The sequence below is a fragment of the Chiloscyllium plagiosum genome, unplaced genomic scaffold (genome assembly GCF_037043375.1).
Source record: "Chiloscyllium plagiosum isolate Xiang-an unplaced genomic scaffold, Cpla_swu_hap1 HiC_scaffold_2, whole genome shotgun sequence".
Taxonomy (NCBI): domain Eukaryota; kingdom Metazoa; phylum Chordata; class Chondrichthyes; order Orectolobiformes; family Hemiscylliidae; genus Chiloscyllium; species Chiloscyllium plagiosum.
The window spans coordinates 75,771,648-75,796,274 of NW_028270140.1; the positions used below are offsets into that span (position 1 = coordinate 75,771,648).

At 39.2% G+C, this 24,627-nt stretch overlaps 1 protein-coding gene across 4 annotated transcripts in view; it reads right to left on the bottom strand.

Annotated features, from left to right (window-relative positions):
- The window catches only part of pcsk5b (proprotein convertase subtilisin/kexin type 5b), a 371,873-nt gene that overhangs the window by 212,948 nt on the left and 134,298 nt on the right, over positions 1 to 24,627 (bottom strand). For all 4 annotated transcript variants that reach the window (XM_043712351.2, XM_043712341.2, XM_043712369.2 and 1 more), the window contains exons 7-8: positions 21,486 to 21,658; positions 3,145 to 3,357 (exon numbers count right to left, since the gene is read on the bottom strand). In XM_043712351.2, coding sequence (XP_043568286.1) covers positions 3,145 to 3,357; positions 21,486 to 21,658 — 386 coding nt within the window. The remainder of the gene's footprint in view (positions 1 to 3,144; positions 3,358 to 21,485; positions 21,659 to 24,627) is intronic.

Sequence of the window (24,627 nt, forward strand, 5' to 3'; positions counted from 1 at the left end):
CTGTCTGACAAGAGGAATAAGTGCAATTTAACCTGTGTTCCACAGACTAAATTTCCTAAAGGAAAATCTCACAGCATGTGTGCGCTATTGGGCTTCATTGCTCCAAATGAGCTTTTACTGAATCATCAACTCAATGTCCAAGCATTGTTCCTACTGAGATCAGCTCTAATAACCACAACAGAAATGTTCCAATACAGCCAGCATATGCAGACCAAGTTTATTAGTCTGGGATTCTTCAAAATAGTCCCTATTCAGACCTGCCAAGTAATCTGCTAGGGTAGTAAGAGTCCAAAATAGGTACAATTGTGTACACTTGGGGAAAGGTTAAAATAAACACATGGAGTAGTTATAACAACTTTAAAATGGTCCCCATTGAAGGCCGCCTGGTAGCTCAATGAGTAAAAGCATCAAATAACCAACCCCCGAGATGAAGAACACAATTTTGATTTTCCAGTCATGCTGGGTTAGTCTATTCCTGCCAAGGTATGAGGTAAAGGCCATATGGTTAGCTTCTTCACTCGAGTCAGGGGTTGAAAGTTGGCCAGGCTGATTTTGAATGTTGTCCCATAAAATAGCCATTTTCCCCTCATTGTGATCATTATTATCATTAAAGCACAAGTGTTCAAAGAAAATGAAAGAAAGTAACTTTTTTTAAAAAATACTCTGATTTCTATCCCGAGGAAGTCTATAAGAGATTACTCTCCAATTTATGGAGACTTCAGGATAGTGTTATGGGGTTAGAAACCGGACATTCTGTGCAAACCTCACACATCAACATTATCTCAGTCGAGTTAGATACTGAAGGGCAATATCGGATATCAGGACTGTATACAAGTGAGAAATTAATGTCATTTTGAGATAACTGACTAAAGGAAAAAGAAAAATTATTTCACAGAAACAATTCGAAACAACTTAGCAAACACACTTGAGAGTTGGTTCTGGGCTCAACTATTAAGCTGTGTAGTTTTGTCCTGATACAAGATGCAACTTTTCCAACTTAATTAGGAATTCTTCTCATGTATCCTTGCACAAAGGGATCTATAAATCTTGGTCATTTTGGAATGATTTTGAACCTTGGTAAATATCAAATTTCATATCCCCTATTGTTACTGCCAATACTGAATGCTTTGCTCTTGCATCATTGTTTGGAAATTGTTACTGCTTTCAAAAGGGAATTGGTTAAGCACCTGAAGTAGTAAAATTTGCAGTGCTACAAGGAGAGGAGCAGTGAGACTAGTTGAGTTTATCTTGCAAAAAGCCAACACTATTCCAAAGGGCAGAAAGGCCTCTCAGTACCATCGCAATCACCTACATCATTCATCTCCTTTAAATTAACTTATTGCGCAGAGCACTTTTGAGACACAGATGGGGCATAAAGAAATATTGAAATAATTCTTTTCCCGTGATATAGTTTCATCAGACTTCAACAGAGGTCTGCTACAGAAAGGACATTATTAAATTGGAGAGGGTTCACAAAAGATTGAGCAGGATGTTGCTTGGACTGGAGGGGTTGAGTTATAAAGGAGAGGCTGGATAGGCTGGGAGTCTCTCTCACTGAAGCATAGAAGGTTCAGGGGGTGAACTTGTAGAAGTTTATAAAATCAGGAGGGGCATAGATAAAGGCGAATAGCCAAGGGCTTTTCCCTCGGATAAGAGAGTTCAAAATCACATGGTATATTTTTAACATGGAAGAGAGAAAGATTTAAAGGGGACCTGAACAGTAACTTTTTTACGCATCGGATGGTGCGTATGTGGAATGAACTGTCAGAGGAAATTGTAACCGAACCTGCATCGACCACATTTAAAAGACATTTGGGCAGGTACGTGAATAGGACAGGTTTATTGGGATATGGGCCAAACAGAAGCAAATGGGACTAGTTTAGTTTGGGAAACATAGCTGCATTGGATAAGTTGGACTGAAGGACCTGTTTCCTTGCTGTATGATTCTATGACTCTATAACTATATTGCCTTTCATATGATAAGGCATCTGTCCAAATGCACTTGACAGAGGCAACGCAAAGCAAAGGTTTGATACTGCACCATACAAGTCAATTAGGGAGGTGATCAAAAACCTCAAAGAGGCAAGATTTAAAGAATGCCTGAAAGGGGAAAAATAATGGTAAAGAAACAAAGAGGATTAGGAAGTAAATTCCAGAACTTGGGGCCTGAAGGCAGGTGAAAACAAGTGAACAATGATAGAGTGATGAACATCAGGATTGATTAAGAGCCACATTTAGATATGATGAGGTGGTGTCTGTCTTAGATTGGGGTGGACAAAAGTTAAAAATCACACCACACCAGGTTATAGTCCAACAGGTTTATTTGGAAGTACAAGCTTTCTGCCCCACTAGCTACCTGATGAAGGAGCAGTACTCCAAAAGCTTGGACTTCCAAATAAACCTGTTGGGCTATAACTTCGTGTTGTGTGTTTTTTCAAACTTTAGAGGAGTACTGTTCGCTAAGTTCACCTCTGATCTTTCAATTGCTATGCAGGATCATGCACTTAACTGCATTGGGTCACCATTCTTTGTGCCTATTGCTTGTTGTCAGATTGATAATGAAGCCCAATCCTCAAAATAGATTGTGCTTCCTTCTGATAATATCAGGTGGCCAGCCAATATATTTAGTCAATTGTTTTATAGCTAAAATATACCCCACATGTGGGCGGCACTGTGACACAGTGGTTAGCACTGCCGCCTCACAGTGCCAGAGACCCGGGTTCAATTCCCGCCTCAGGCGACTGATTGTGTGGAGTTTGCACATGATCCCTGTGTCTGCGTGGGTTTCCTCCGGGTGCTCCGGTTTCCTCCCACAGTCCAAAAATGTGCAGGTTAGGTGAATTGGCCATGCTAAATTGCCCGTGGTGTTAGGGGTAAATGGAGGGGTAAATGGAGGGGTATGGATGGGTGTGCTTCGGCAGGTCGGTGTGGACTTGTTGGGCCGAAGGGCTGTTTCCACACTGTAAGTAATCTAATCTAATCTAATCTTGGGTGCATCTTATTCTGCAGAAATTACAACTAACACAAGACTACTTACGACAGTGTGGGTCAATCTTCAAATCTACATCTAAACTTTCAAATGAACAGATTTGGAAAATGGAAATAGGATGCGCTCAGGGAAGAGTTGGAGAGAAAGAAACTTACTATTTTTCGATCATAAGACTCTCCACTGCTATAAGTAGTAGCAAGGGTTGATGAGCATTCCTCCAAGTACCAAGGCTTCTTCCCACTCTCAGCTGTACTACTAATAGAGATTGTATAGATGCTATTGGTATAACCATCGCAGGAACAGTGATCTCGGCTCCGGCCGCCATTACCAGATGCCCACACGTAGATGGAGCCCAAACCTCCACGGCCCTGTCAAGATAAGAACATTGTCACAAATTACTTTTTTAGACCAAGTTATCAAGAAATCAATGGTGGAACAAAGAGGACTACATTCTTCTTCTAGCAACCTTTCACTTCTGTTCATGCATTTAAGATGAAAATTATCTTTGCAAAAAATTCTTGGTTTTTTTACGTTTCTCATTTAAAATAATAGAGCTAACATCAATGTAAAATTAAGTTGATTTTAGCTTCAATAATAAAAGAACCTTGGTGAGAAGTGTACAGGATAGGATTGAATCAGTTAGACATAGAAAAGCTGTTTCCATTAGATGATACAAGAACTGCAGCTCACAGATAAGGTTTTGGCAAAAGATTGCAGTGTGGATAGTATGGAAGAACTGTTTTTTAAAAAAAAAAGTCAAATCTGATAATTACCTGGAAGTCACTACCTTGGAGGGTAGTGGAAGAACAGACTATGAATGGTGTCAGAACAAAACTAGTTAAATACTGAGGGAATACATTATCCCACAGCCTTGAATAGGAGTGGAAATTATTCACTCTATAGGATTACTCCCTAGAGATTTGGTGTACACTCGGCAGGCCATATGCCCACCCTGCCATTATGACCAAGTGCTAAGAATATTCCAATCCTGTAGACTTGTGAAAAAAATTGTTGACTTCATGAAATAAAAATACAAAGTGCTGTAGAAACTCAACAGGTCTGGCAGCATCTGTTGAGAGAAAGAATTAAAGTTTTAGTCCAGTATGACTGTGACAATGCTGCCTGATCTAATGAGGTTTGCAGGATTTTCAGATTTTAGATCACTTAAAAGATCAACATCACTTAAAGGATGCAATTGTTTGAAAGGGTTAGTGCTGTGGAATGCATTACATATAGATTCCGGCAGAACAACAACTTTGGATTTCAAAAGGTATAGGACCTAATTGAAACCTCCTCCAGTCTCAACAACAATGTCTCACATACCAATATAAACTACACCAAGTTGCCGTCATCTACATCAAACTACATCTTGTTTAAGGCAAGAGCTGCTTCCCTTTCGACCATAAAGTGGTTTTCCTTTACAACACCTAGCAAGCAACCCACACCAGAAATACAATTTAGCAGCAACTGTATCAGATGGGTCTCATACCACAATGAGCTATGCAGAAGGTTTATCTTGCAGCAGAGGAGTAACACGTTGTCAGTGACAATCCAAAATTTAACAACCACCACAATGATTGATTTTACAGAAGACGGTGCAACATATTGGAAAGGAGAAATATGAATCCCATGAGAATTAAATCCCAGCTTTTATAATAGGCTCATAAAAGGCCATAACCAACTGATACAAAGAAATCATTGCTGGTCTTTTGCAAAGTATTATATATGAACATTTGCCATATGGATATGAAATGTATTGATATCATTTACTGTCATGTTCATCCTGGCACTGCATCTGCAGCAGACTGTATTTTGGGTCATAAGGCAAATTTATAAAATTAATTGTCACTGTTCAAGTAGATTTTTGGATTTATAAATGATTCATAATTACAATATAATTTCACTGTTAAAATGAAAAATAATTAAACAAGAACTTAAAAGAAAAATCAATGTCACAAGTTCATTGAAAAATAAGTATACACATAAGACAGATAGATGGATGAAAACTGAGCTTTCTGAATGAACACTTTGTAGATGGAGCTTGGCAGGATTTTCCCATTCCTCGAAGTCTTTTTGTCTACCATCACTCTTATAGTAAATAAGCTTTGGAGGTTGTAGGCATAAAAAAACCAAACAAAAATGAGGTCTGGCCTTTGGTCAAATATACCTAATCCAATGATGCTGAAGCTGTTCTCTTTGGCAACTGAATCAATTGGAATGATTTGTGAATAATGGAAGTGACACCCAGTGCAGTAGGTGGTTGAGTTATTGGCTCTAATTTAAGGTATACTGACTTGGTGATGCCAGAGGAGTGCAAGTATTTCCATGTCTGTTATTATTTCTGACAGCAGAGTGTTTACGCCTGTCACACTGTTGAAATGCTTTATTTTGCCCTGGCACTGCCAGCTGTCATCCTATGAAATACAATTTTTGTATATCAGTGAAGCTTGTAACAAAATAGCAATCTATACCTTCAGCAGAGCAGGCACACTGACAGGCCCTTTCACGCCAAGTTAATAGAGACATTGCTTCCAGCCTATTCCCACGTCAGCCACCTTGCCTCATATGGCTAACTAGTGCCACTGAAATATTTCTATTCTGTGGCATTGCTAGGAATAGAAGTAATACAATTTTGAAAACAAATTTTAAAATTAATAAACAAATTAAAATTAAGAGACAGCAAAGAAAGTTACCTCAGAGTACAACTGGATCTTGACCCGATTGGCCAATGGGCCGAGGCTGAGTTTAATTTTGACAAACGAGAGGTGCGGCATTTTGGAAAGGCAAATCAGGGCAGGACTTATACACTTAGTGGTAAAGTGCTGGGGAGTGTTGCTGAACAAAGATCTTAGAATACAGGTTCATAGTTCCTTGAAAGTGGAGTCACAGGTAAATAGGATAGAATAGGCGGCGTTTGGTATGCTTGCCATTATTGGTCAGTGCATTGCTTATAGGAGTTGAGTGGTCACGTTGCCAATGTCCTCTACAGCTGCTAGGCTATTATTGAAATACTGCATGCAATTCTGGTCTCCCTGCTTTCAGAAGGATGTTGTGAAACTTGAAAGGGTTCAAAAAAGATTTACAAGGATATTGCCAGGATTGGAAAGTTTGAGCTATAGCTGAATATACGAGGGTTATTTTCCCTGGAATGTTGGAGGTTGAGTGGTGAACTTATAGATGTTTATAAAATCATGATAGGCCTGGCTAGGACAAGTAGACAAGATCTTTTACCCTGTGTGGAAAATCCAAAACTAGAGGGCATAGGTTTAAGGTGACAGCAGAGGGTGCTAAGTGTATGGAATGAATTGCCAGAGGAAGTGGTGGAGGCTACTGCTACTACACTTAAAAGGCATCTGGATGCGTACACAAATAGGAAGGGTTTAGAGCGATATGGGCTAAATGCTGGCAAATGGGTCTATATTTATTTAGGATATCTGGTCAGCATGGACGAGTTGGACCAAAGGGTCTGTTTCTGTGCTTTATATCTCTTTGATCAAATCTAATTACAAGTTGTTGCTTATTGGTACACAGTTCTCTGAACTACAGCTTGTGCCCACATATCCTTTAGTGAAACAGACAGCATCAAAACAAGACCTGCTTTACTTCTGTGATGGCTTGGAGGTTATAGGCACAAAAGAAACACAATGAGGTCTGGCAATTGGTCAAATATACATAATCCAATAATTTAAAAACCTTTATAATACTTTAAAATAGAATCAGTTTATTTATGCAAAGTTCATTTATTCAATGTATCAAAAATATATTTGAAATTGATGATGCTTTAGCACTTTAATAAATAAATCTCCTTCCACTCACATAGAACTTTACAGTGGAGGGAGGCTGCTCACTCAACCCAGTCTTACAGTAATGAGAGAGTTCCTTGTTCATAAATCAGGCATCTACTTTTTAAAAATAATTTCAAGGTTTTTCACTTCACTACCCAATGTAGAAAACCACTTCATGTGACGTGTGTGAAGCATTTCCTGATATCAGTCCTAAACCTTTAGTTTGTTTAAATAAGAGTCCCCATGTCCAACACTCATTTTGTTTTGTTTTCTGCACTGTTTCATCGTGGTACAAGATTACACTGAAAGATCATAGTCTTTCAATGTTTCAAGTTAAGTTTCTCCAATTTCTCCTTACGTTTTAGTTTTTCAGTACAAGGATCAGCTATGGTGCAAATACCTTTCTCTTGCAATTCAAGAATTATCTTGAATCCACTATTTCAAACTTAACAAATGGTCTTCCATAATTGATCTTTACGAATTCTCTCTTCGTAAATCTGTGTTGATCAAATTATGCTGCTTTATGGTGTAAAACTACGTGTTGGGGTTATCACTAAGAAAATGTAAAAAAAAGATTGTAAGGATCAAATGTTGGTCAGGTATAACAATTTTACATAGCATGGAATAGAAAATTTCAGACATGAAAAGAGATTAAAGATTAATAAAAGATATCCATCAGAATGGATACAGCATTTGGTAGAGATTTAAAATAAAAAAATCCAAAGGTCATCTCCTGCTACAAGCAGCAGAAAAAAAGTGTTAAAACAGTTGACTGCAGCCAAAGTCTTTATCATATTTGATGCTCATTATTTATGTTATTATAATCCCTTTAGTTTCTAAGTTATTGGCGATCAAGAACACTTGTTACACAACACCAAATGTTTGATGTACAATAGTGACAACGTCTTTAATGCACTTATGTTGTAGCAAGCTCCCCATTCTCAATTTTCAGGGTAAAGAATATGTTTCTGAATTTGCCATTTGATTCCTTGGTGACTATCCTATAATTGATGGTCCCTAGCTGTGATCTACACCACAAGTGAAAACATTCTCTGTATCTACTTGATCACGATTTTTTTCAAGGTGTTTAATAGACTACCTTTTGTTTCAAAAGAGGAGAATTTCTATTCATGCAGGAAGAGTTGTAGTTAATCAAGCATTCCCAATCCTGAGGTTTAAAAACAGGTATATGGAATACAAAAGCGAGGTACTTATTACAAACATAAAACACTTGTTCAGCCTTACCTGGAGTATTGTGCCCAATTCTGGGCACCAAACTTTACAAAGTATGTGTAGACATTACAGACTCCACAAAAGATTCACAAGAATTGTTCCAGCAAAGAGGAACTTAAGTGATGTGGATACATTGGAGAAACTGGAGCTGTTGACCATGAAGAGAAGAATGCTGCGATGAGATTTGTCAAAAGTATTTAAAATTACGAGGGCTTTGAATAGCGTGGTTAAGGAGAAATTGGCTCTATTAGCTGATGGGCTGAGAAGCAGAGGATATCAATTTAAAATGACTGACAAAACAAGCAATAGCAACAGGAAAAAATTTAATACGGTTAGTGATTAGGATCAGCCAAAGTGAGAAGGGTGCAAATTCAATTATAATTTTCAAAACAAAACTGGATCATTGCCTGAAGAGAAAAAAAAGTGCGAGGTTAATGGGCAAACAGAAGAGGAAATGAAGCCACCAAATTGCTGTTGCAGAGAGCTGGCACAGAGATCCAATGTGTTCTACAAACTATTCTACAATTCTGTAGATTCAAGAGTAATCATGTTTCTCTCATAGACATGACCTTGTAATCATTTTCTGTGTCATCTCCAGTGCCTCTATATCCATTTTTAATAATATGGTGATCTGAATTGAATACAGTAGCCCATGTGTGATCTAGTCAAATTTCAATTTAGATTTAGCATTGTTTTGCTCAGGAGATAAGACATGGATGTCACTGTTAAGATCAGCATTTATAGCCAATTCCCAGTTGCCTTTGAGAAGGTGGCATCTTCTGGAATCACTGCAGTCTATACGGTGTTGGTACGTCAATCACATTCAAGGAAGTTCAGGATTTTGACCCAGGAAAAGTAAAGAAACAGCAAAATATTTCCAGGTCAGTGTGATGTGATTTGTAGGCAGTGGCATTTCCACACGTTGTCCTTGTTTTCTAGATGGTATAGGACACAGGTTTGGAATGTGCTGCCATTGAAATCTTGTTGAGTTGCTGCAGTGCATGATGGTAGACATCATAGCCATGGCATGCCAGTGTTGGGAGAAAGTGAATGTTTAAGTTAGGTCGTTTCGATCCAATCAAGTGAGTTGCTTTATCCTGGATGATATCAAGTGTCTGGAGTATTGATGGAGCTATATGCATCTAGGCATGTGGAGGGTATTCATTTGCATTCCTTACTTGAGCATTAAACACAGAAGATGGATTTGGGGAATCACTAGGTGAATGACTTGCCATAGAATTCCCAGCTTAATGAGCTGCTCTTTTATTCACCCTAGATGTTGATTGCTGGGGAATTCAGTAATAAAAATGTTATGGGGTAATCATTAGTTTCGCTCTTGTTGGAAATGGTCCTTGATCTGCACTTTTGAGGTGGGAATGTTATCATCTCAATGCTGAATGCTGCCCTGAATGTGGTGAATGCAGGCATGAACTGCATTATCATCTTATCTGGGGAATTTCAAATGAAATTGAACATTGCAGTCAATTGCAAACATCCTGCTTCTGACTTCATGATAGAAGGAGGGTTTCCTTCTATTCAATGAAGCAAGCCAACATGACTTCAGCCTGGAGACTATCTGGATGAACTCGTGCATCCACAAGGAGGGACTGAGATGAACGGTCTCAAACATCCACAACATTTTTCTTTGTGCAAGTTATGGCTCCAGCCAGTGTAAATTTTTTCCCCTTGATTCACAGTAAATTCACAAGGGCTTCTTGATACCATATTACCTCAAATACTTTGGGGACCACATGCTCCTCACCACTGTATTCAACTGTTTTGTCCACATTTTGACCAAGGCTTTAATGAGCTCAGAAGCTAAGTGGCCCCAGCAGAAACCAAATAGAGCTTCGGTAAGCAAGTTATTGCTGTGTAAATGCTACTTGACAGTACTGTCAGCAACATTTTCCATCACTTTGTTTATCACTGTGAGGAGACTAATGCAGCATTAATTAAACAGATTAAATTGTCCCATTTTTTGTGGGCAGGATATGTGCAGGTAATTTTCCACTTTGCAGCTACTGCCAGTGTTCCAGCTCTGGAACAATTTGGCTAGGCATACAGTTGGCTCTGCAGCAAGTCTTCAAACTCTTAAGCTTCGATAACAACATGCTGCTGCAGAGTCTTAGCTGTATCAAGAGTGTGCAGCCATTTTATGCAGAATGTACTGAATTTACTGAAGACTGACATCCGTGATTGTGCTTACTTCAGCAGCAGTCATGGATTGGCACTTGCCTCATTAAATAACATTCCTGAACTTTTTCTCGCTGACCTGGAAGGTTTTGTGATGTCTTTTCCTCAGAGGGTGGTAGAGGGGGTCCACGTGGACATGCTTGTTGATACATACAGATGAGAAAGGACACCCCTTCAACCGAGACAACACATCCATCCTGACTAGCCAAACACAGACATGAACGAGAATTCCTAGAAGCATGGCATTCCAACCGGAAACTCCATCAACACATTCATCCATTTGGACCCCATTTACCACGCTCTGAGAAAAAGACATCACCACAGGAAATGACATCACCAACCCAAGGAAACCTGAACACAAATAGAATGCGGGTCATAACACTGGTGCTTCACTGGAGGGTCACTGATGATGTTACCTAGTTTGGTGACAAATCGTCTGAAAACGAACCTTCCAGCTTAGCGAGCAAACTTACAGCCAGAACCTCAACCTGAGCTACAAATCTTCTCCAAACTTGCATAATCTTACCTACAAGCGTAAACACCAAAGCACTCATTTTTATGCCAGCAAGTGGTTCCTTGGACTTCCACATATTGTTTTGACCTACCTTAAACTAATATAAATGCATTGAGATCAAACCTGCAACACAATCTTTCCAAATATTTGAATTGTAGCTGCAAGAGACTTTGCCTCGTGACCATGCCTACAGAGCTGTCCTGCTCACGAGCAAATTTAACAGATAGTGAATTATTGCTATTCTGGACTAGAGTTGCTACCAGCATAAATTGACCAAACCAGCATAGAATAAACCAGCAAGTGCAAATTACATCCAGAACAAATTGTTTCCACAATCTTTGATGCAAGTTAAAATAAAAGTTACAAAAGTCAGTCTGATCCACAAAGGTGGTCACATTGCCAGATCAAATTAATGAGAACAATGAGAACAATTACCAGTTGTTCCTTTCAAGGATGATTTTCAAATTCTGTTTTTTTAATGCAAATGGCACTAGTTATTGAACTTCCTAAGAAACTGGCTGAAGCAACCTAATAAAATTAGTAAATGCTTCAGTGTATTTTTAAAAGTTCTTTCTCAGTTATTCAAAATCTGATTTTATTGCATGCCTAGGTTATAGACTAGGCATGCAATAAAAAAATGCATAAGTGCTAAACCCATGTTCAGCAATATTAGTAGAACTGCCCAGGTTACCCTTTAAGTACATTGAGAAATATTTTTAATGCATGGTGACAGTACTGTCATCTCTACCACATCAAGTAGGGGAAAGAAAGGGCACCAAGGAAGGGCCAGTCATTGGTCCTAATGTTTACCATCTGAACTACCTGGCCAAAAAACAACAACTTTCATATACAAAGGATCATTATCACACATACTGCATTAAACTGAAATTTTTATCAGTCAAGGACTAGTTTAATCAAAATTTCTTTTCCAAAAATGTTATTTCTAGTCACAAGTCTTACAAACATAATACAAGTTCTCTACAAAATGTCCAGAGTTCATTTCAAAATGAAATTAACATAGCTTGTAGAATACTTATCCTTTGAATTTATTTAACTTAATTATTTAGATACAAAATGTCCTAACTCATATGCAGTTTAAAAGTATTTTGACATGCACATATATGTCTGAAAACCAGTGCATCCATTCTGTGCCAAACTCTAATCAAGATTAAAGGATCATGCATGCACCCGAAGAGACAAATGTCACAGACTGCAGAACACTTGCAAAGTTTCAAAAATAGCATTTGAACAGAAATATTTGTACTCGAAGTGCCACACAGCCATAAACACACACATAAGGAGATCAAGGCATGTGCCGATAAATGTTCATTGTATACAAAATATAGATAGCACCTTCCAAACCCACAACCATTACCATCCTGAAGGACAAGGTCAGCAGATACACAGGAACACTGCCATTGGCAAGTTCCCTTCCAAGCTACTCAACATCCTGACTTGGAAACATATTGCCATTTCTTCACTGTCAAGGGGTCAAAATCCTAGAATCACCACCCTTAGGGCATTGAGAGTATATGCAGCAGTTCAAGCAGGCCACTCACCACCATCTTCAAGGTCTTCTAGGAATGCGTACTAAATGTTGGCCCAGTCAATGATACCCATATCCTGTCAGTAAATAACAATAAAGTATACAATGCTGGATTTTATGGTCTCTAATCTGGAGGCTGAACTCTCCATACACATATAAAATATTGCATGATGATATCAGCAATCCAAAGTCATCAGAAAATGACAGAATTGGAGACCTGTCACTTTGAAATACCAAGCTCAATGTCTTGTTGATTGGTTATGCATCTAATTGCGTGATTTTGTTGTGTAATTGATGTTTGACTGTCAGAGAGAAAACATTTGGCAGTGCATTATGCCAGGTGAGAGAGGGTGAGAGGGTAGAATAAAACCTTGCCAATAAGAGCATGATTGTATGTAGCAATTTGCAGAAGGTGACAAGAATTGTGTATTTTCAACTTCAACTATTCACAGTTTTGAATTTTGAAAAAGAAATAATAAAAGAGAATGATGGCAGCAGACCTTTAAATTGGTGACAGTGATCAACATCTTGGTCTTAGCATTAACCAACATGCTAGCCCAAATGCTGGATTGACTACAGAGGCTGGGGTTTCAGAAAAATAGCAGAATATTCCCTCTAGAAGGATGATTAGCTGATCCACCTGTTGGTCCTTGCCAATGATGCAGACAGCCAACTGAACTCAATAAAGCCCCAGGCAGGGACACTACCACCAGCTCATTGTGCTCTTGTGACACAATGGTAGTGACTTTAGCTCTGGGTCAGAAAACCCAGATTCAAGTCCCACCTGCTCCAAGGCTGGGTCATCACAGGTTGATTAAAGAATATCTGCACATTTGCCAGCTCACATATTTTCGCTGGTGGCAGAGATAGAATCTATGGTGGTTTTCAAAAGTAAAATTGATTATCAATGAACAAAAGAAATCTTGATGTCCACAGGGAAAGGATGGAGGAGTGGCACTAGTTACTAGGAACTACTCTTGCAGAGAGTTAGTACCGACTCAACAGGTTGAATCATCTCCTTATATGCTATAGTCATTTTGTGATTCTTTGCACAAATCATCTTGTGACAAGTGGCAATGTTAGTTAGCCAGAAGAACAATAGAACCAATAAATAGGTGAGATGATTTTGAGAATCACAAGCTCCTTTGCAGCACATGTTAAGTGTAAATTCTTCACTGAAAGACTGTTAAAAGCTACTGTCAAGTGCTTAAAAACCTTCAGGGAAATGAAATTCCTCTCAGCAGAGAGCAACATCACATGTTAGAAGCCATCACAAACTCATATCCAAAACATCTTCAAAAATATCGATTCAAAAATTTGGGAAATGTTAACTACTTCTTTCAAGATTTCCCACCTACGTATGCAAAAGAATTGAAAGCAACAACATTGCAAGGCATTTAATTTGGGTAGAAGGCCAAAGTTTTCATTTTATGCCCCTAGTCAATGAGTTTCTGCAAGGGAGACAATAATAATGATACAGAACTACAGTTAGAAAATCTTATCAACAAATCATTTGTAATAATTCATCAGTTAGCAAGCTGCAGTTTCAGAAGGCGTCACTACAAGAATTGCAATAGTTTAAAGTCATTTCTACACCTGTTTTTGGTTAACTCTACATTGAACATTTAACATGCCTAATCTCAGGAGTCAACATTAAGATATTGTTCCATGGTAGTATACACAGCCCTTATGGTCTGAATGTTCAGTGACAGATTTACCTTGCCAGTTTCATGCACCAGAAAATGGTTTCTGCAAGGTGCAAAGGACAATTAATTGCTATGGTGATAGGTTATTTCAGTTCGATGTTCCCTTTGCATATCAGCTTGATAGAAACAACAATAAAGTGTTATTGCAGGAGAACTGAGCAAAGACAAGAGGAACAACTTTTTAAAAACTGGACACAAAGTGAAAACAACTCTGCTACTCCTGGTCATATCTTGTATATGGTAACACAAGTGACAGTTTTAGTAAATATTGTCAACAGAAGGGAGAAGATGATTATCCATGTAAGTGTCATTGAGCTATTTTTGACAACAAACCATGAACTAAAAGTTTCCCTCTTGGTAATTAATGAATACGTGAGATGTATTTTTAAAAATGTATTATTTTGTGGAATGTGGGCATTGTTGCTGGACCAGTTTTTTTCAACCATCTCTCATTCCCTTGAGAGGTTGGTGGTGAGATACCTTCATGACCACTGCAGTTCACCCACATTGCTGTCAAGAAGGCAGTTCAAAGATTTTGAACTAGTGAAAATGAAGGAACATATCTCCGCGTCAGTTTGCTAAGTGTTGAATTTGTAAGTTCTCCTGTGCATTGGCTGCTCTTGACCAGCAAAATTTGCTAGTATGGAAGGTGCTATCACAGAGGTCATGGTGAATTGTTATAGTGCATCCTATAGATCGTACATACTCCTGCCACTGTGTATCAGTAGCATAGGGAGTGATGGTTAAGATGGTGGATGGGCTGCCAATCAAGCAGGCTGCTTTTTTCATAGATTATATCAGGGGGTATGATGACTCAGTGGTTCGCACTGCTGCCTCACAGCACCAGAGACCCAGGTTTGATTCCAGCCCCATGCGACTATCTGCGCAGAGTTTGCATGTTTTCCCAGTGTCTGTGTGGATTTTCTTCGGGTGCTCCAGTTTCCTCCCACAATCCAAAGATGTGCAGGCTCAGTGGATTAGCCATGGGAAATGCAGGTTTACAGGGATAGGGTATGAGGGTGGGCCTGGGTGGGATGCTCTTCGGAGTGTCGGTGTGAAATCAACGGGCCACATGGCCTGCTTTCACACTGTAGGGATTCAATGATCATTTGACCTCTGACTAGTGCCTTATAGATGGTGGACAGGTTTTTAGGAGTCAGGTGGTGAGTTACTCACTGAAGGATTCCTAGCCTTTGACCTGCCCTTGCTGCCACAATATTTACACAATTGGTCACATTCCTTTTCTGGTCAATGGTAATCACCAGGATGTTGGTAGTGGGGAGGTTCAGCGTTTGTACTGCCATTAAAAGTTAAGGAGAGAGGGCCAGATGTTCTGCTATTAGAAGTGGGTCATTGCCTGACACAGGTATTATTTGTCACTTATTGGCTCAAGTCTGGATGTTAACCAGCTCTTGCTGCTTTGTAACACAACTGCTTCAGTGTTTGAGGCATTGTGAATGTTATCGAATACTATGTAATCATTAGTGAACATCCCCACTTCTGACCTTATGAAGGAGGCAAGGTTATTGATGAAGCAGCTGAAGGAGGTTGAACCCATGTCACTACCCTGAAGAACATTTTCTTGATGAAATGTGGAGCGAATCAAATTGACTGAAACATCCATGTCTAATGCTGTGGACCTCAACAAGAGGCCAAGATGGCTCAATTATTCAGTAATTCTTGCTGAAGATTGTTGCAAATGCTTTTGCCTTACCTTTTGCACTAAAGTGCAGGGCTACCCCATCATTTGAGGATAACTGATATTAGCAGGGCCACCTCCTCCTCCAAGTTAGTGATTTAAAATGTCCACCTCCATTCATAGCTGAACCTAGCAAAACTGCAGACCTTGATCTCATCTACTTGTTGTGGGATTGCTTAGCTCTATTTATCATATACAGCTTTTCATGTTCGGCATACAAATAATAGTGTTCCAGCTTCACCAGATTACCACCTCATGTTTTAGTATGTCTGCTATTGCTCCTACATGCCCTCTTGCATTTTTCAAATCGCAACCAGACCACAATCAGTGAAGGTAGGTAACTGCACTTCCTCCACAATAACACTCAAGTCCCCCAAAAGGATGTGTTCTCAGCCCCCTACTGTACTCCCTATACACCCATGACTATGTTGCCAAATTCCAAATGAACTCCATCTACAGGTTCGCTGGCAACACCATTGTAGTTGGATGAATATCTAACAATGAGTCAAAATACAGACGGGAGATTGAAGGCTTGGTGACATGGTGCAATGAGAACAACCTCTTCCTTAATGTTGGCAAAACTAAAGAACTGATCATTGGCTTCAGAAAGAAAAGAGAACATGCCCTCATCTACCTCAACAGAACAGAGGTTGAGAGGGTGAAGAGCATCAAATTCTTTGGAGTGAAGATAACCGACAATTTATCTTGAATTTCCCCATGTGTGACAGTCAAGGCGGCAGGTCAACATCTCTTCTTCCTCAGGTGACTCAGGAAGTTTGGCCTGTCCATAAGGACCCTCATCAACTTCTACAGATTCAACATTGCAAGCGTACTGTCCAGGTTCATAACAGCCTGGTATGGCAGCTGTTCTGCACAGGACTGTAAGAAACTACAGGTGATGTGCATAACCCAGACCATCATGGAAGACCATTCCTGAAGAAGGGCTAATGCCCGAAACGTCAATTCTCCTGTTCCTTGGATGCTGCCTGACCTGCTGCGCTTTTCCAGCAACACATTTTCAGCTCTGATCTCCAGCATCTGCAGCCCTCACTTTCTCATCATGGAAGACAGTCTTCCATCCGCTGACTTCATTTACATGACTTGGTGCCGCGGAAAGGCTGCCAACATCAAAGACCCATCCTACCCCACTAATGATTCACTGCAACCTCTTCCATTAGGCAGAAGATACAGGAGCCCAAACATACGCACCAGCAGGTACAGGAGCAGCTTCTTCCCAGCCATTATTAGAAAGATGAATGGACTGTCTAGCCTCAAATAATGCTGATCTTGCCTAGTGCTTGCCCTGTGCAATGTAACTGGTATACCTGTGAATAAATCCTTTCGATCTATACATACTCGCTTATTTTGATCTGCCTGTACTCCTTGTAAACAAAGTAAACTTTGGTACATGTGACAATAAATAAAATCAATCAGGGTTAATTCAAAGTTTGAAGTATGGTGGTGTGGAAGGTATGCCAGCCAATGAGGTTAGAGGTAGAGTACAATTCTGCTGCTAATAGCCCATACTGCCTCAGGGATGCCCAGGTTTGAATCGCTACATTTGTTCAAAACTATCACGTTTAGCACTTTGGAATGCCACGCAACACCAAAGAAAATATCCTTGATGTGAAGACGGGACTGTTACCACAAGGACTGTGCAGCGATCACACCTACAAATACCATCATGAAAAAAATGCAGGTGTTACAGGCAGATTGGCGAGGTTGAGGTCAAGCAGAGGTTTCCCTCTGATTTACTCCCTTGCTACAGGTCACAGATTCCAGAGAGGAGTCTGTTTTATGAAGAGAGATTAAACAGTTTAGATCCATACTCTCTGGAACTTGGAAGAATGACAGAAGATAGAGATGCTAAAGGGTACTGACAAAGTAGACATTGAAAGGATGTTTCCTCACATGGGGCAATCTAGAAGGAGAGATCATAGTTTAAGGATAAGGGATAGCAGATTTATAATGGAGAATGAGAAGAAATTTACTTCCCTCAAATGGTCATGAATCTGTGATAGTCACTACTCCAGAGTGTGGTGGATGCTAGGACATTGAGTAAATTTAAAAGAGCAGATAGACCAATTTTATTAGTAATGGGTTGAACAGTTATGCAGAGCAGGCAGTAAAGTGGAGGTGAGGCAGAGATGAGATCAGTCATGATTAACCGAATTAAATGGTGAAACAGGCTCGACGGACTGAATGGCCCACTTATGTTGATATGTATCAATTTATCTTGGCAATTCTATGCTTGCAGTTATACTTCTTACAATGCCACTTTTTTTGTTTTTAGTAAACATGTATGCATGGTTCTCTCCTTTGTTGCCCAAGACACTAGTAATAATAATTAGTGGAGGTCCCAGCAGAGATCTAATGGGATACTATTCATTACTTCCTATCAAGACATATCCATTATTCCTTCTCTGTCTTCTACTGTCCAATAAGGTCAGTGTTTTGTCTTGAATACCATGAGCTTTAATCTTAGCTAATAGTCTCATGTAGAACCAGATTCATGATTTTCTGGAAATCTAAACAAAACTACACTTGTAGACATTCCAATCTACTACATTCTTACTTCCTCAATATATTCAATTAGCTTCATTAGACAAGACTTGCACTTTACAAATCCTTGTGGCTCTCTCCAGTCAGATGAAACTTCTGTAAATGCCCTGGCATTATGCTTATAGATTAAATAATTTCCTAAAGTATGCTGGGTCGGCAATCCATAATTTCTTTGATCGACAATCTCAACATTTTAAAAAATAAAGTAATAGTTGCAGATTTTTAAATACAGAGACAATTCCTGACAAGACTATTTTGGGAGATTGTTACCATTATATCTGCATTTTCCTCATCTGCTTCCCATAAAATCCTGAGGTGGAAACCATCATGTCTTCAAGGTTTTTTTTCTGATAGAGTCTTCCATTTTGTTTAGACAGCTCCTGTCTGAGTTATTATTAGCTTCAATGTCAGGTATCATTTTTCCTAATTTGAAGATTAATTCCTAGTATTTATTTAACAAACGTATTTGCAAGAACAAATAAACCACCCACATTATGCTTTTTGTTCTATTGGCCTCTTTTCTAATATCTTATCAAAAGCAACCAATAAGCAATGTCATTCCATAAGCCCTGATCATCAATTTAATTTTCTCTTCAACTTGACCTACAAACAATTGCAGATTAATTTGCTTTTGGTTTTTCTAGAACGAAGAAATCCACATTGCAGGATAGCTGCATCTGCTAAATATCACTCAACAAAAGAACAGTCAAGCCAGTTTAAATGTTAAGTTTTGATTGGGACTTTGATCCACTCCATATCAAGTCTATGTATAACATGAAGGACTGACAGAAGGCAACATTCATACACAGCTGCACAACTGCAGGTGTCTCACACATGCTTCCATTTACCTTATTTTCAAAGTTGAGATTTGGTTTTAAATACAACAGACCTTTTAGCCAGCTGTACAGGAACTCCATAAGATTAGCAAATGGAAGTCTGTCATTAGTCACAGGTTAATTTGCCTCTTGAGAATTTCAAAATGTTTAATTCACATCTTAAAAATTAAAATAAGGAAATAAGGTGGCTCAATATAAAGAAACAATGGAAGCATGAAAGTTTGTTTTATATAAAATCTTGAAATTTCTTAATTAACAAAACTTGCATCCACTTCGTGCTTTTCACAACCTCAAGATGTCTCAAAGCACTTCACAGTTGATGAAATGCTTTTTCAGTGTGTAATAATCATTGTAATACAGGAAAAAAGAACAGGCAATCTGTACAGGGCAACAAGAACAACGTCAATACAAATTGTCACATACTAATGACCAAGTCATTAGAAGGATACATATTAGCAAGTACAAGGAGAACTCCCTTATTCTTCAAATTAATATTGTTACATATTTGCATCTACCTGAGTGGGCATTTGAGCACTCTGTTTAATGCAAAGACTCACATCATTAACACATCTTTAAACACCAACATTGATATGCCTTGAATAAAATTCAGAACTAACTTAAAGCATCCTTGATTTCTGATTGAGGTCAGAATCATATAGCAAGGAAATAGACCCTTTGGTCCAATCGTCTGTACCCACCAGATTTGCCAGCATTTTGCCATGTTCCTCTGAAACCCTTCATATGCCCATTCAGATGCTTTTGAAATTATATACACCTCCACCACTTTGCCTGGCAGCTCATTCCACACGTGCACCACAGTCTGCATGAAAAAGTTGCCCCTCAGGTCTTTTCGAAATCTGTTCCTTCTCATCTTCTGTAGGTTTGGATTGGCCTCACCCTGAGGGAAATTACCTTGGCTATTCACCCTACCCATCGCCCTCATGATTTTATAAAGCTCTATGGTCACCCTCCAGCCTCAGACACTCTGGGTGCAATATTAAACAAACAAATAGTTTGTGTCAGTATTTTCTGTCAAGAAGAACGTGGAAACGAGGGAACTTGTTGAAAAAAAGTGATATCTTAAAAAGAAAGAGTTCATATCACAGAACAGGAGGTGCTGGAGGTCACAAAGGTAGATAAATCCCCAGGATTTGATCAGATGTTTCCAAGAACTTTGTGGAAAGGTAGAGAAGAGATTGCTAGGCCCCTTGCTGAGATGTGTGTTATCGGCAGCCACAGGTGAGGTGCCGGAAGACTGGAAGGTAGATAATGGGCGTGGGGTGGGGGGGGGGGGCATTATTTAAAAGCAACTCGAAGGAAAAACCAGGAACTATAGAGTGGAGAGCCTTGTGGCCTTGTGTCAGTGGTTGGTAAGTTGTTGCAGGGGACTTGAAGGGGACAGATTTACATGTATTCTGAGTGGCAAGAACTGATAGTCAGCATTACTTTGTAAATGGGAAATCTTGTTTCATGATCACCAGAACCTGACAGTGGGCTTTTATTCATTAGTTACATTTACATTTCACCAGCTGCTATGGTGGATCTCACTTATCATTTTTGGAATATTAATTCAGGCATCTGGATTACTAGCCCGACAACATTACCACTATGCTACTCTCCCTGACTATACAAAACAATTTGTCAATGATTAAATTTAAGTAAACTCAAAGTGCCCAATTGATGATTCACTAAAATATTTTTTAAAATTACTGTCTGATTCTATATTCAACTTCAGGAGGTTTAGAAAAGCAAGTTTGGATTGAACAATGGCTCACCATTCCCATGGGAAAGTTTGCTGGAAGTCTTGTTTTGCACCACCACCTCCACCTCCACTGTACTCCCCCCATCTCACATATCCAGCTAAGAATGGATATTCACTGTGTCGAGAAATCTTGGGTGTGAACACACATCGCTAAGCTTCAATTCATTCAAAACTCCCACTGTTCATTGTGTTAGTGCTCTTGAAAAAGGATTAAATTGTCAGCTCTATTTGAACAGTTTTCAAGGCTTTATGGACCAATCACGCACCTCACAGTTTTGTTTTTAAAAAGTGACAAGCACAAGCAAACCTGAATTTTAAAAAAAAGGGAAAGTTCCAGAGCTGTCCAGTCTCCCAGCTGTGAGAACAAGTCTGTGCCTCTTGCAAACTGATCTAGCTCAAAAGCCAGTTAAAAAAAGCAAAAATGATGAAACTGGGTAATAAAACATAAAGGGACATGATGCTGAGCACATCCCAGCAGCTCAATCATACAATATCTGATCATTAATCTCCATCAAAGCACTGGCCTAACGCCAGGCTTTACCACATAGCCACAAAGCTCCAAGAAATGGGGAGGATGAGAGTAGATTTTGTTTTTAAAAAGTGATGTTGCAAGCCAGAAAAGCAGCCAAATAATTCCACATAAAAGTTCAGCAGCCTTACTTGTCTGATGCCATTCTCAAAGGCCCGTATTGCAAGGGATGCTGGGCCATCCACAGTTTTTCCATCATCATCTGGTCCCCAGCTGGCACTGTAGATGTCAATGTGCTGAGGGCTCAAACTGAGAGACTTTGCTTCCACCATATCTGTCACATCACCATCCAGCATGCGAACACCTAATGGAATTTCAACAAATTAAAGATGGCCTTAGCATAATCATATGCACCTGCAGTACCTCAACAAATGATAGCAAGTAAAGGAAAAGCTTTCAAAGGAAGAAAAGTTGGATAGGAATACTGCTATTCAAATTATTCTGTATTTTAAATAATGCAAAATACTGTGTACATATAAAAAAACTTTTATTCATAGAAAAAAAATTGTTTTCCTTGCCTCATAAATACTTTCCAAAGAAGGTTACCTCTTGCTTTCTATTAAGCCATTCTGTATTTTCTCACCATTAGTTCAAAACTGCACCCCAAACCATTCTATGAAGCATGAATGGAGTCCAATACTTCCTTTGGGGGTGAATATAGGGTATGGAAGATTTAATATTTCAAATGCAAATCCAAAGAGACCTTAACCCAAGAGAACTCACTACTGGCCAAGACTTTTGCATTGCTTGTGTTTGCTGGCTGAGGAATTAAAGAAAGTATAAGTGAAAAAGGAAAAAAAAATAAGAATTTCAACTGAAGTAAGGAAAATTTAGATTATGATCCTTCAGTTAAAGATAGTGATCGGAAATACAAAACTCTTTCCAAAACACTCATGACAGATCGGAAAAGCGAATTTAAACTCTACCCAGAAATGATGATCTTGAAACTACAGGTATTCAAGGATGGATATGTACAAACATATTAGGTGAAACCGATTCTATCACAGATGAAACTAAAATGTTGACATGAATGAAGCCATATTCAAAAATGGAAGCAACATTCTGCACTGCACTTCTTTGCCTTCTCAATAAGACACAGCCTAAAGTTTTATGGCAGGTTATCAATTGAGTTACTAAATATTGCTATACTGAGAATGTTAAGTCAGTTTGCCAACAGAATAAAATTAGAGAGTGCACTTCACTGACCTACTATGGGGATCAATTAGGTAATTTGGCGGGATGGATTTGGGTTAGGGTTAGCACTAACAATGGGACTTGCAATGCAGAATGACTCCAACTGTGCAGATTCTATTCCCATACTGCTCGAGTTCACCATTAAGGTCCTATTTTCTGACTTTGCCCCTTGCGTGAGAGATGGCGAATATCCAATTAAATATGGGCATTTACAACCATGCTGGGAATTCACACATCCCTTTTTAAAAGGATGGGCGAACAAAAGGACTATGGAATCCCTAGGCCATTTGTCTCTGGGTTTCATGTGACAAAAAAGGAGAGATTGAATCACAATGTCCGTTGATTCAGGATGCCACAGACCCTCAACTGTGTTATGGTCACCACTTCCAAACCAAACTGGGTGAATTGCAAAGGTGTTAAATCTCAACACAGGCTACAGGAATCAACATTAACACCACCCTTCATTTGGAAACGATTCTGAATATATGAAAAATCACTTGGTGAGACAGTCATGTTTTCTGCCGTTAATAATCAGGAAGAAGCCGTCTTTTCAACAGTTCCACCCAAAGCAGAAGTAACAGTTCAGCCAATGTTATACTCCATAACCACCTGATGAAGGAGCAATGCTCCAAAAGCTAGTGCTTCCAAATAAACCAATTGGACTATAACCTGGGATTCAAAGTTTGTGCGAAGATTTGTAGCTCGGGTGCTCATTGTGGTTCTGTTCGCCGAGCTGGGAATTTGTGTTGCAGACGTTTCGTCCCCTGTCCAGGTGACCAGCTATCCTTAGTCGCCACACATGCAGATGACAAGCAACATGAATTCGACTGGGACAACACTACTATTATAGGACAAGCCAAACAGAGAGCAGCCAGGGAATTCCTAGAGGCATGGCACTCATCCACAGATTCAATCAATAAGCACATCGACCTGGACCCAATATACTGACCACTGCAGCAGACAGCTGGAACTGACAATCGGAAGTGGCAGATTCAAACCACTTCAAATGCCGGAGGAAAGATCACAGAAGCGCTTCACAGGAGGCTCCCAAGCACTGAGGATGTCACCTAGACAGGGGACGAAACGTCTGCAACACAAATTCCGAGCTCGGCGAACAGAACCACTATAACCTGGTATTATGTGATTTTTAACTTTGTACACCCCAGCCCAACACCGTCATCTCCAAATCAGCCAATCTGTGACCTTGACTCAGAACAGCAGCCACAGCAAGCAACTGCTGGAATTGAAAGTCATGTGAAAATCATCTTCCTAAAAATTCAACTACAGGAAATATCAGGTTATTGTCAATCCTTTGCTTTATAGGCACTGACTTCAACTTTCATACATCAAAACTATTTCAAAACAACTTCAGGCCAACCACATGGGACATACATAAATCAGATTGAGAAAATTATCTTCACTTATGTACATTTACAGATTATAATGTACAATCTGTTTGTCAAAACATGCAAGAGATCAAGTGTGAAATATCGCACTTAAGTTACGCATGTCTGGGAGAATAAATGACCTTTATTTTAATCTTATGAAAGAATGTGGCCAAATTATTTAATTGGATATGTATCCTAAGAGAAAATAAGTACCTCTTCCATATAAAACACATTGTCCACAGGCAGTTGAGGATGTATGCATTTTGTCTATGACATCTGTGTAAACAATAGCTTTACAATGAAAAATCTCTATTTTTAGTTTTCAGAATGGGGAACCTGTTACTGGTGATGAGCACCAGGTTCAGTCTTGGGTAAGGAAGTAACAATGCATTACTGTCTTTGCTGCTCCTATAGCTATATTCAGAACTAAACAGCACTTGGCTGAATCGAATGGCCATAGCATTCGAATATGGGTGCAAGGATTTTCAATGTGGAGAGGACATATTGCACAAGTGTTTTGTTCCACACATTCTTAGATTATTTCAGCAGACACCACAAAACCTTCTATGTACTTTGGAGTTGAAAAATAATTAAGGAAATTCTATTTTGGTCAGGGACAGTATATAAAGAAATCAAATCCCAAGGAACCTCCTTTTCTAATCTTCTCGCACCCTCAAAATTATGAAAGATT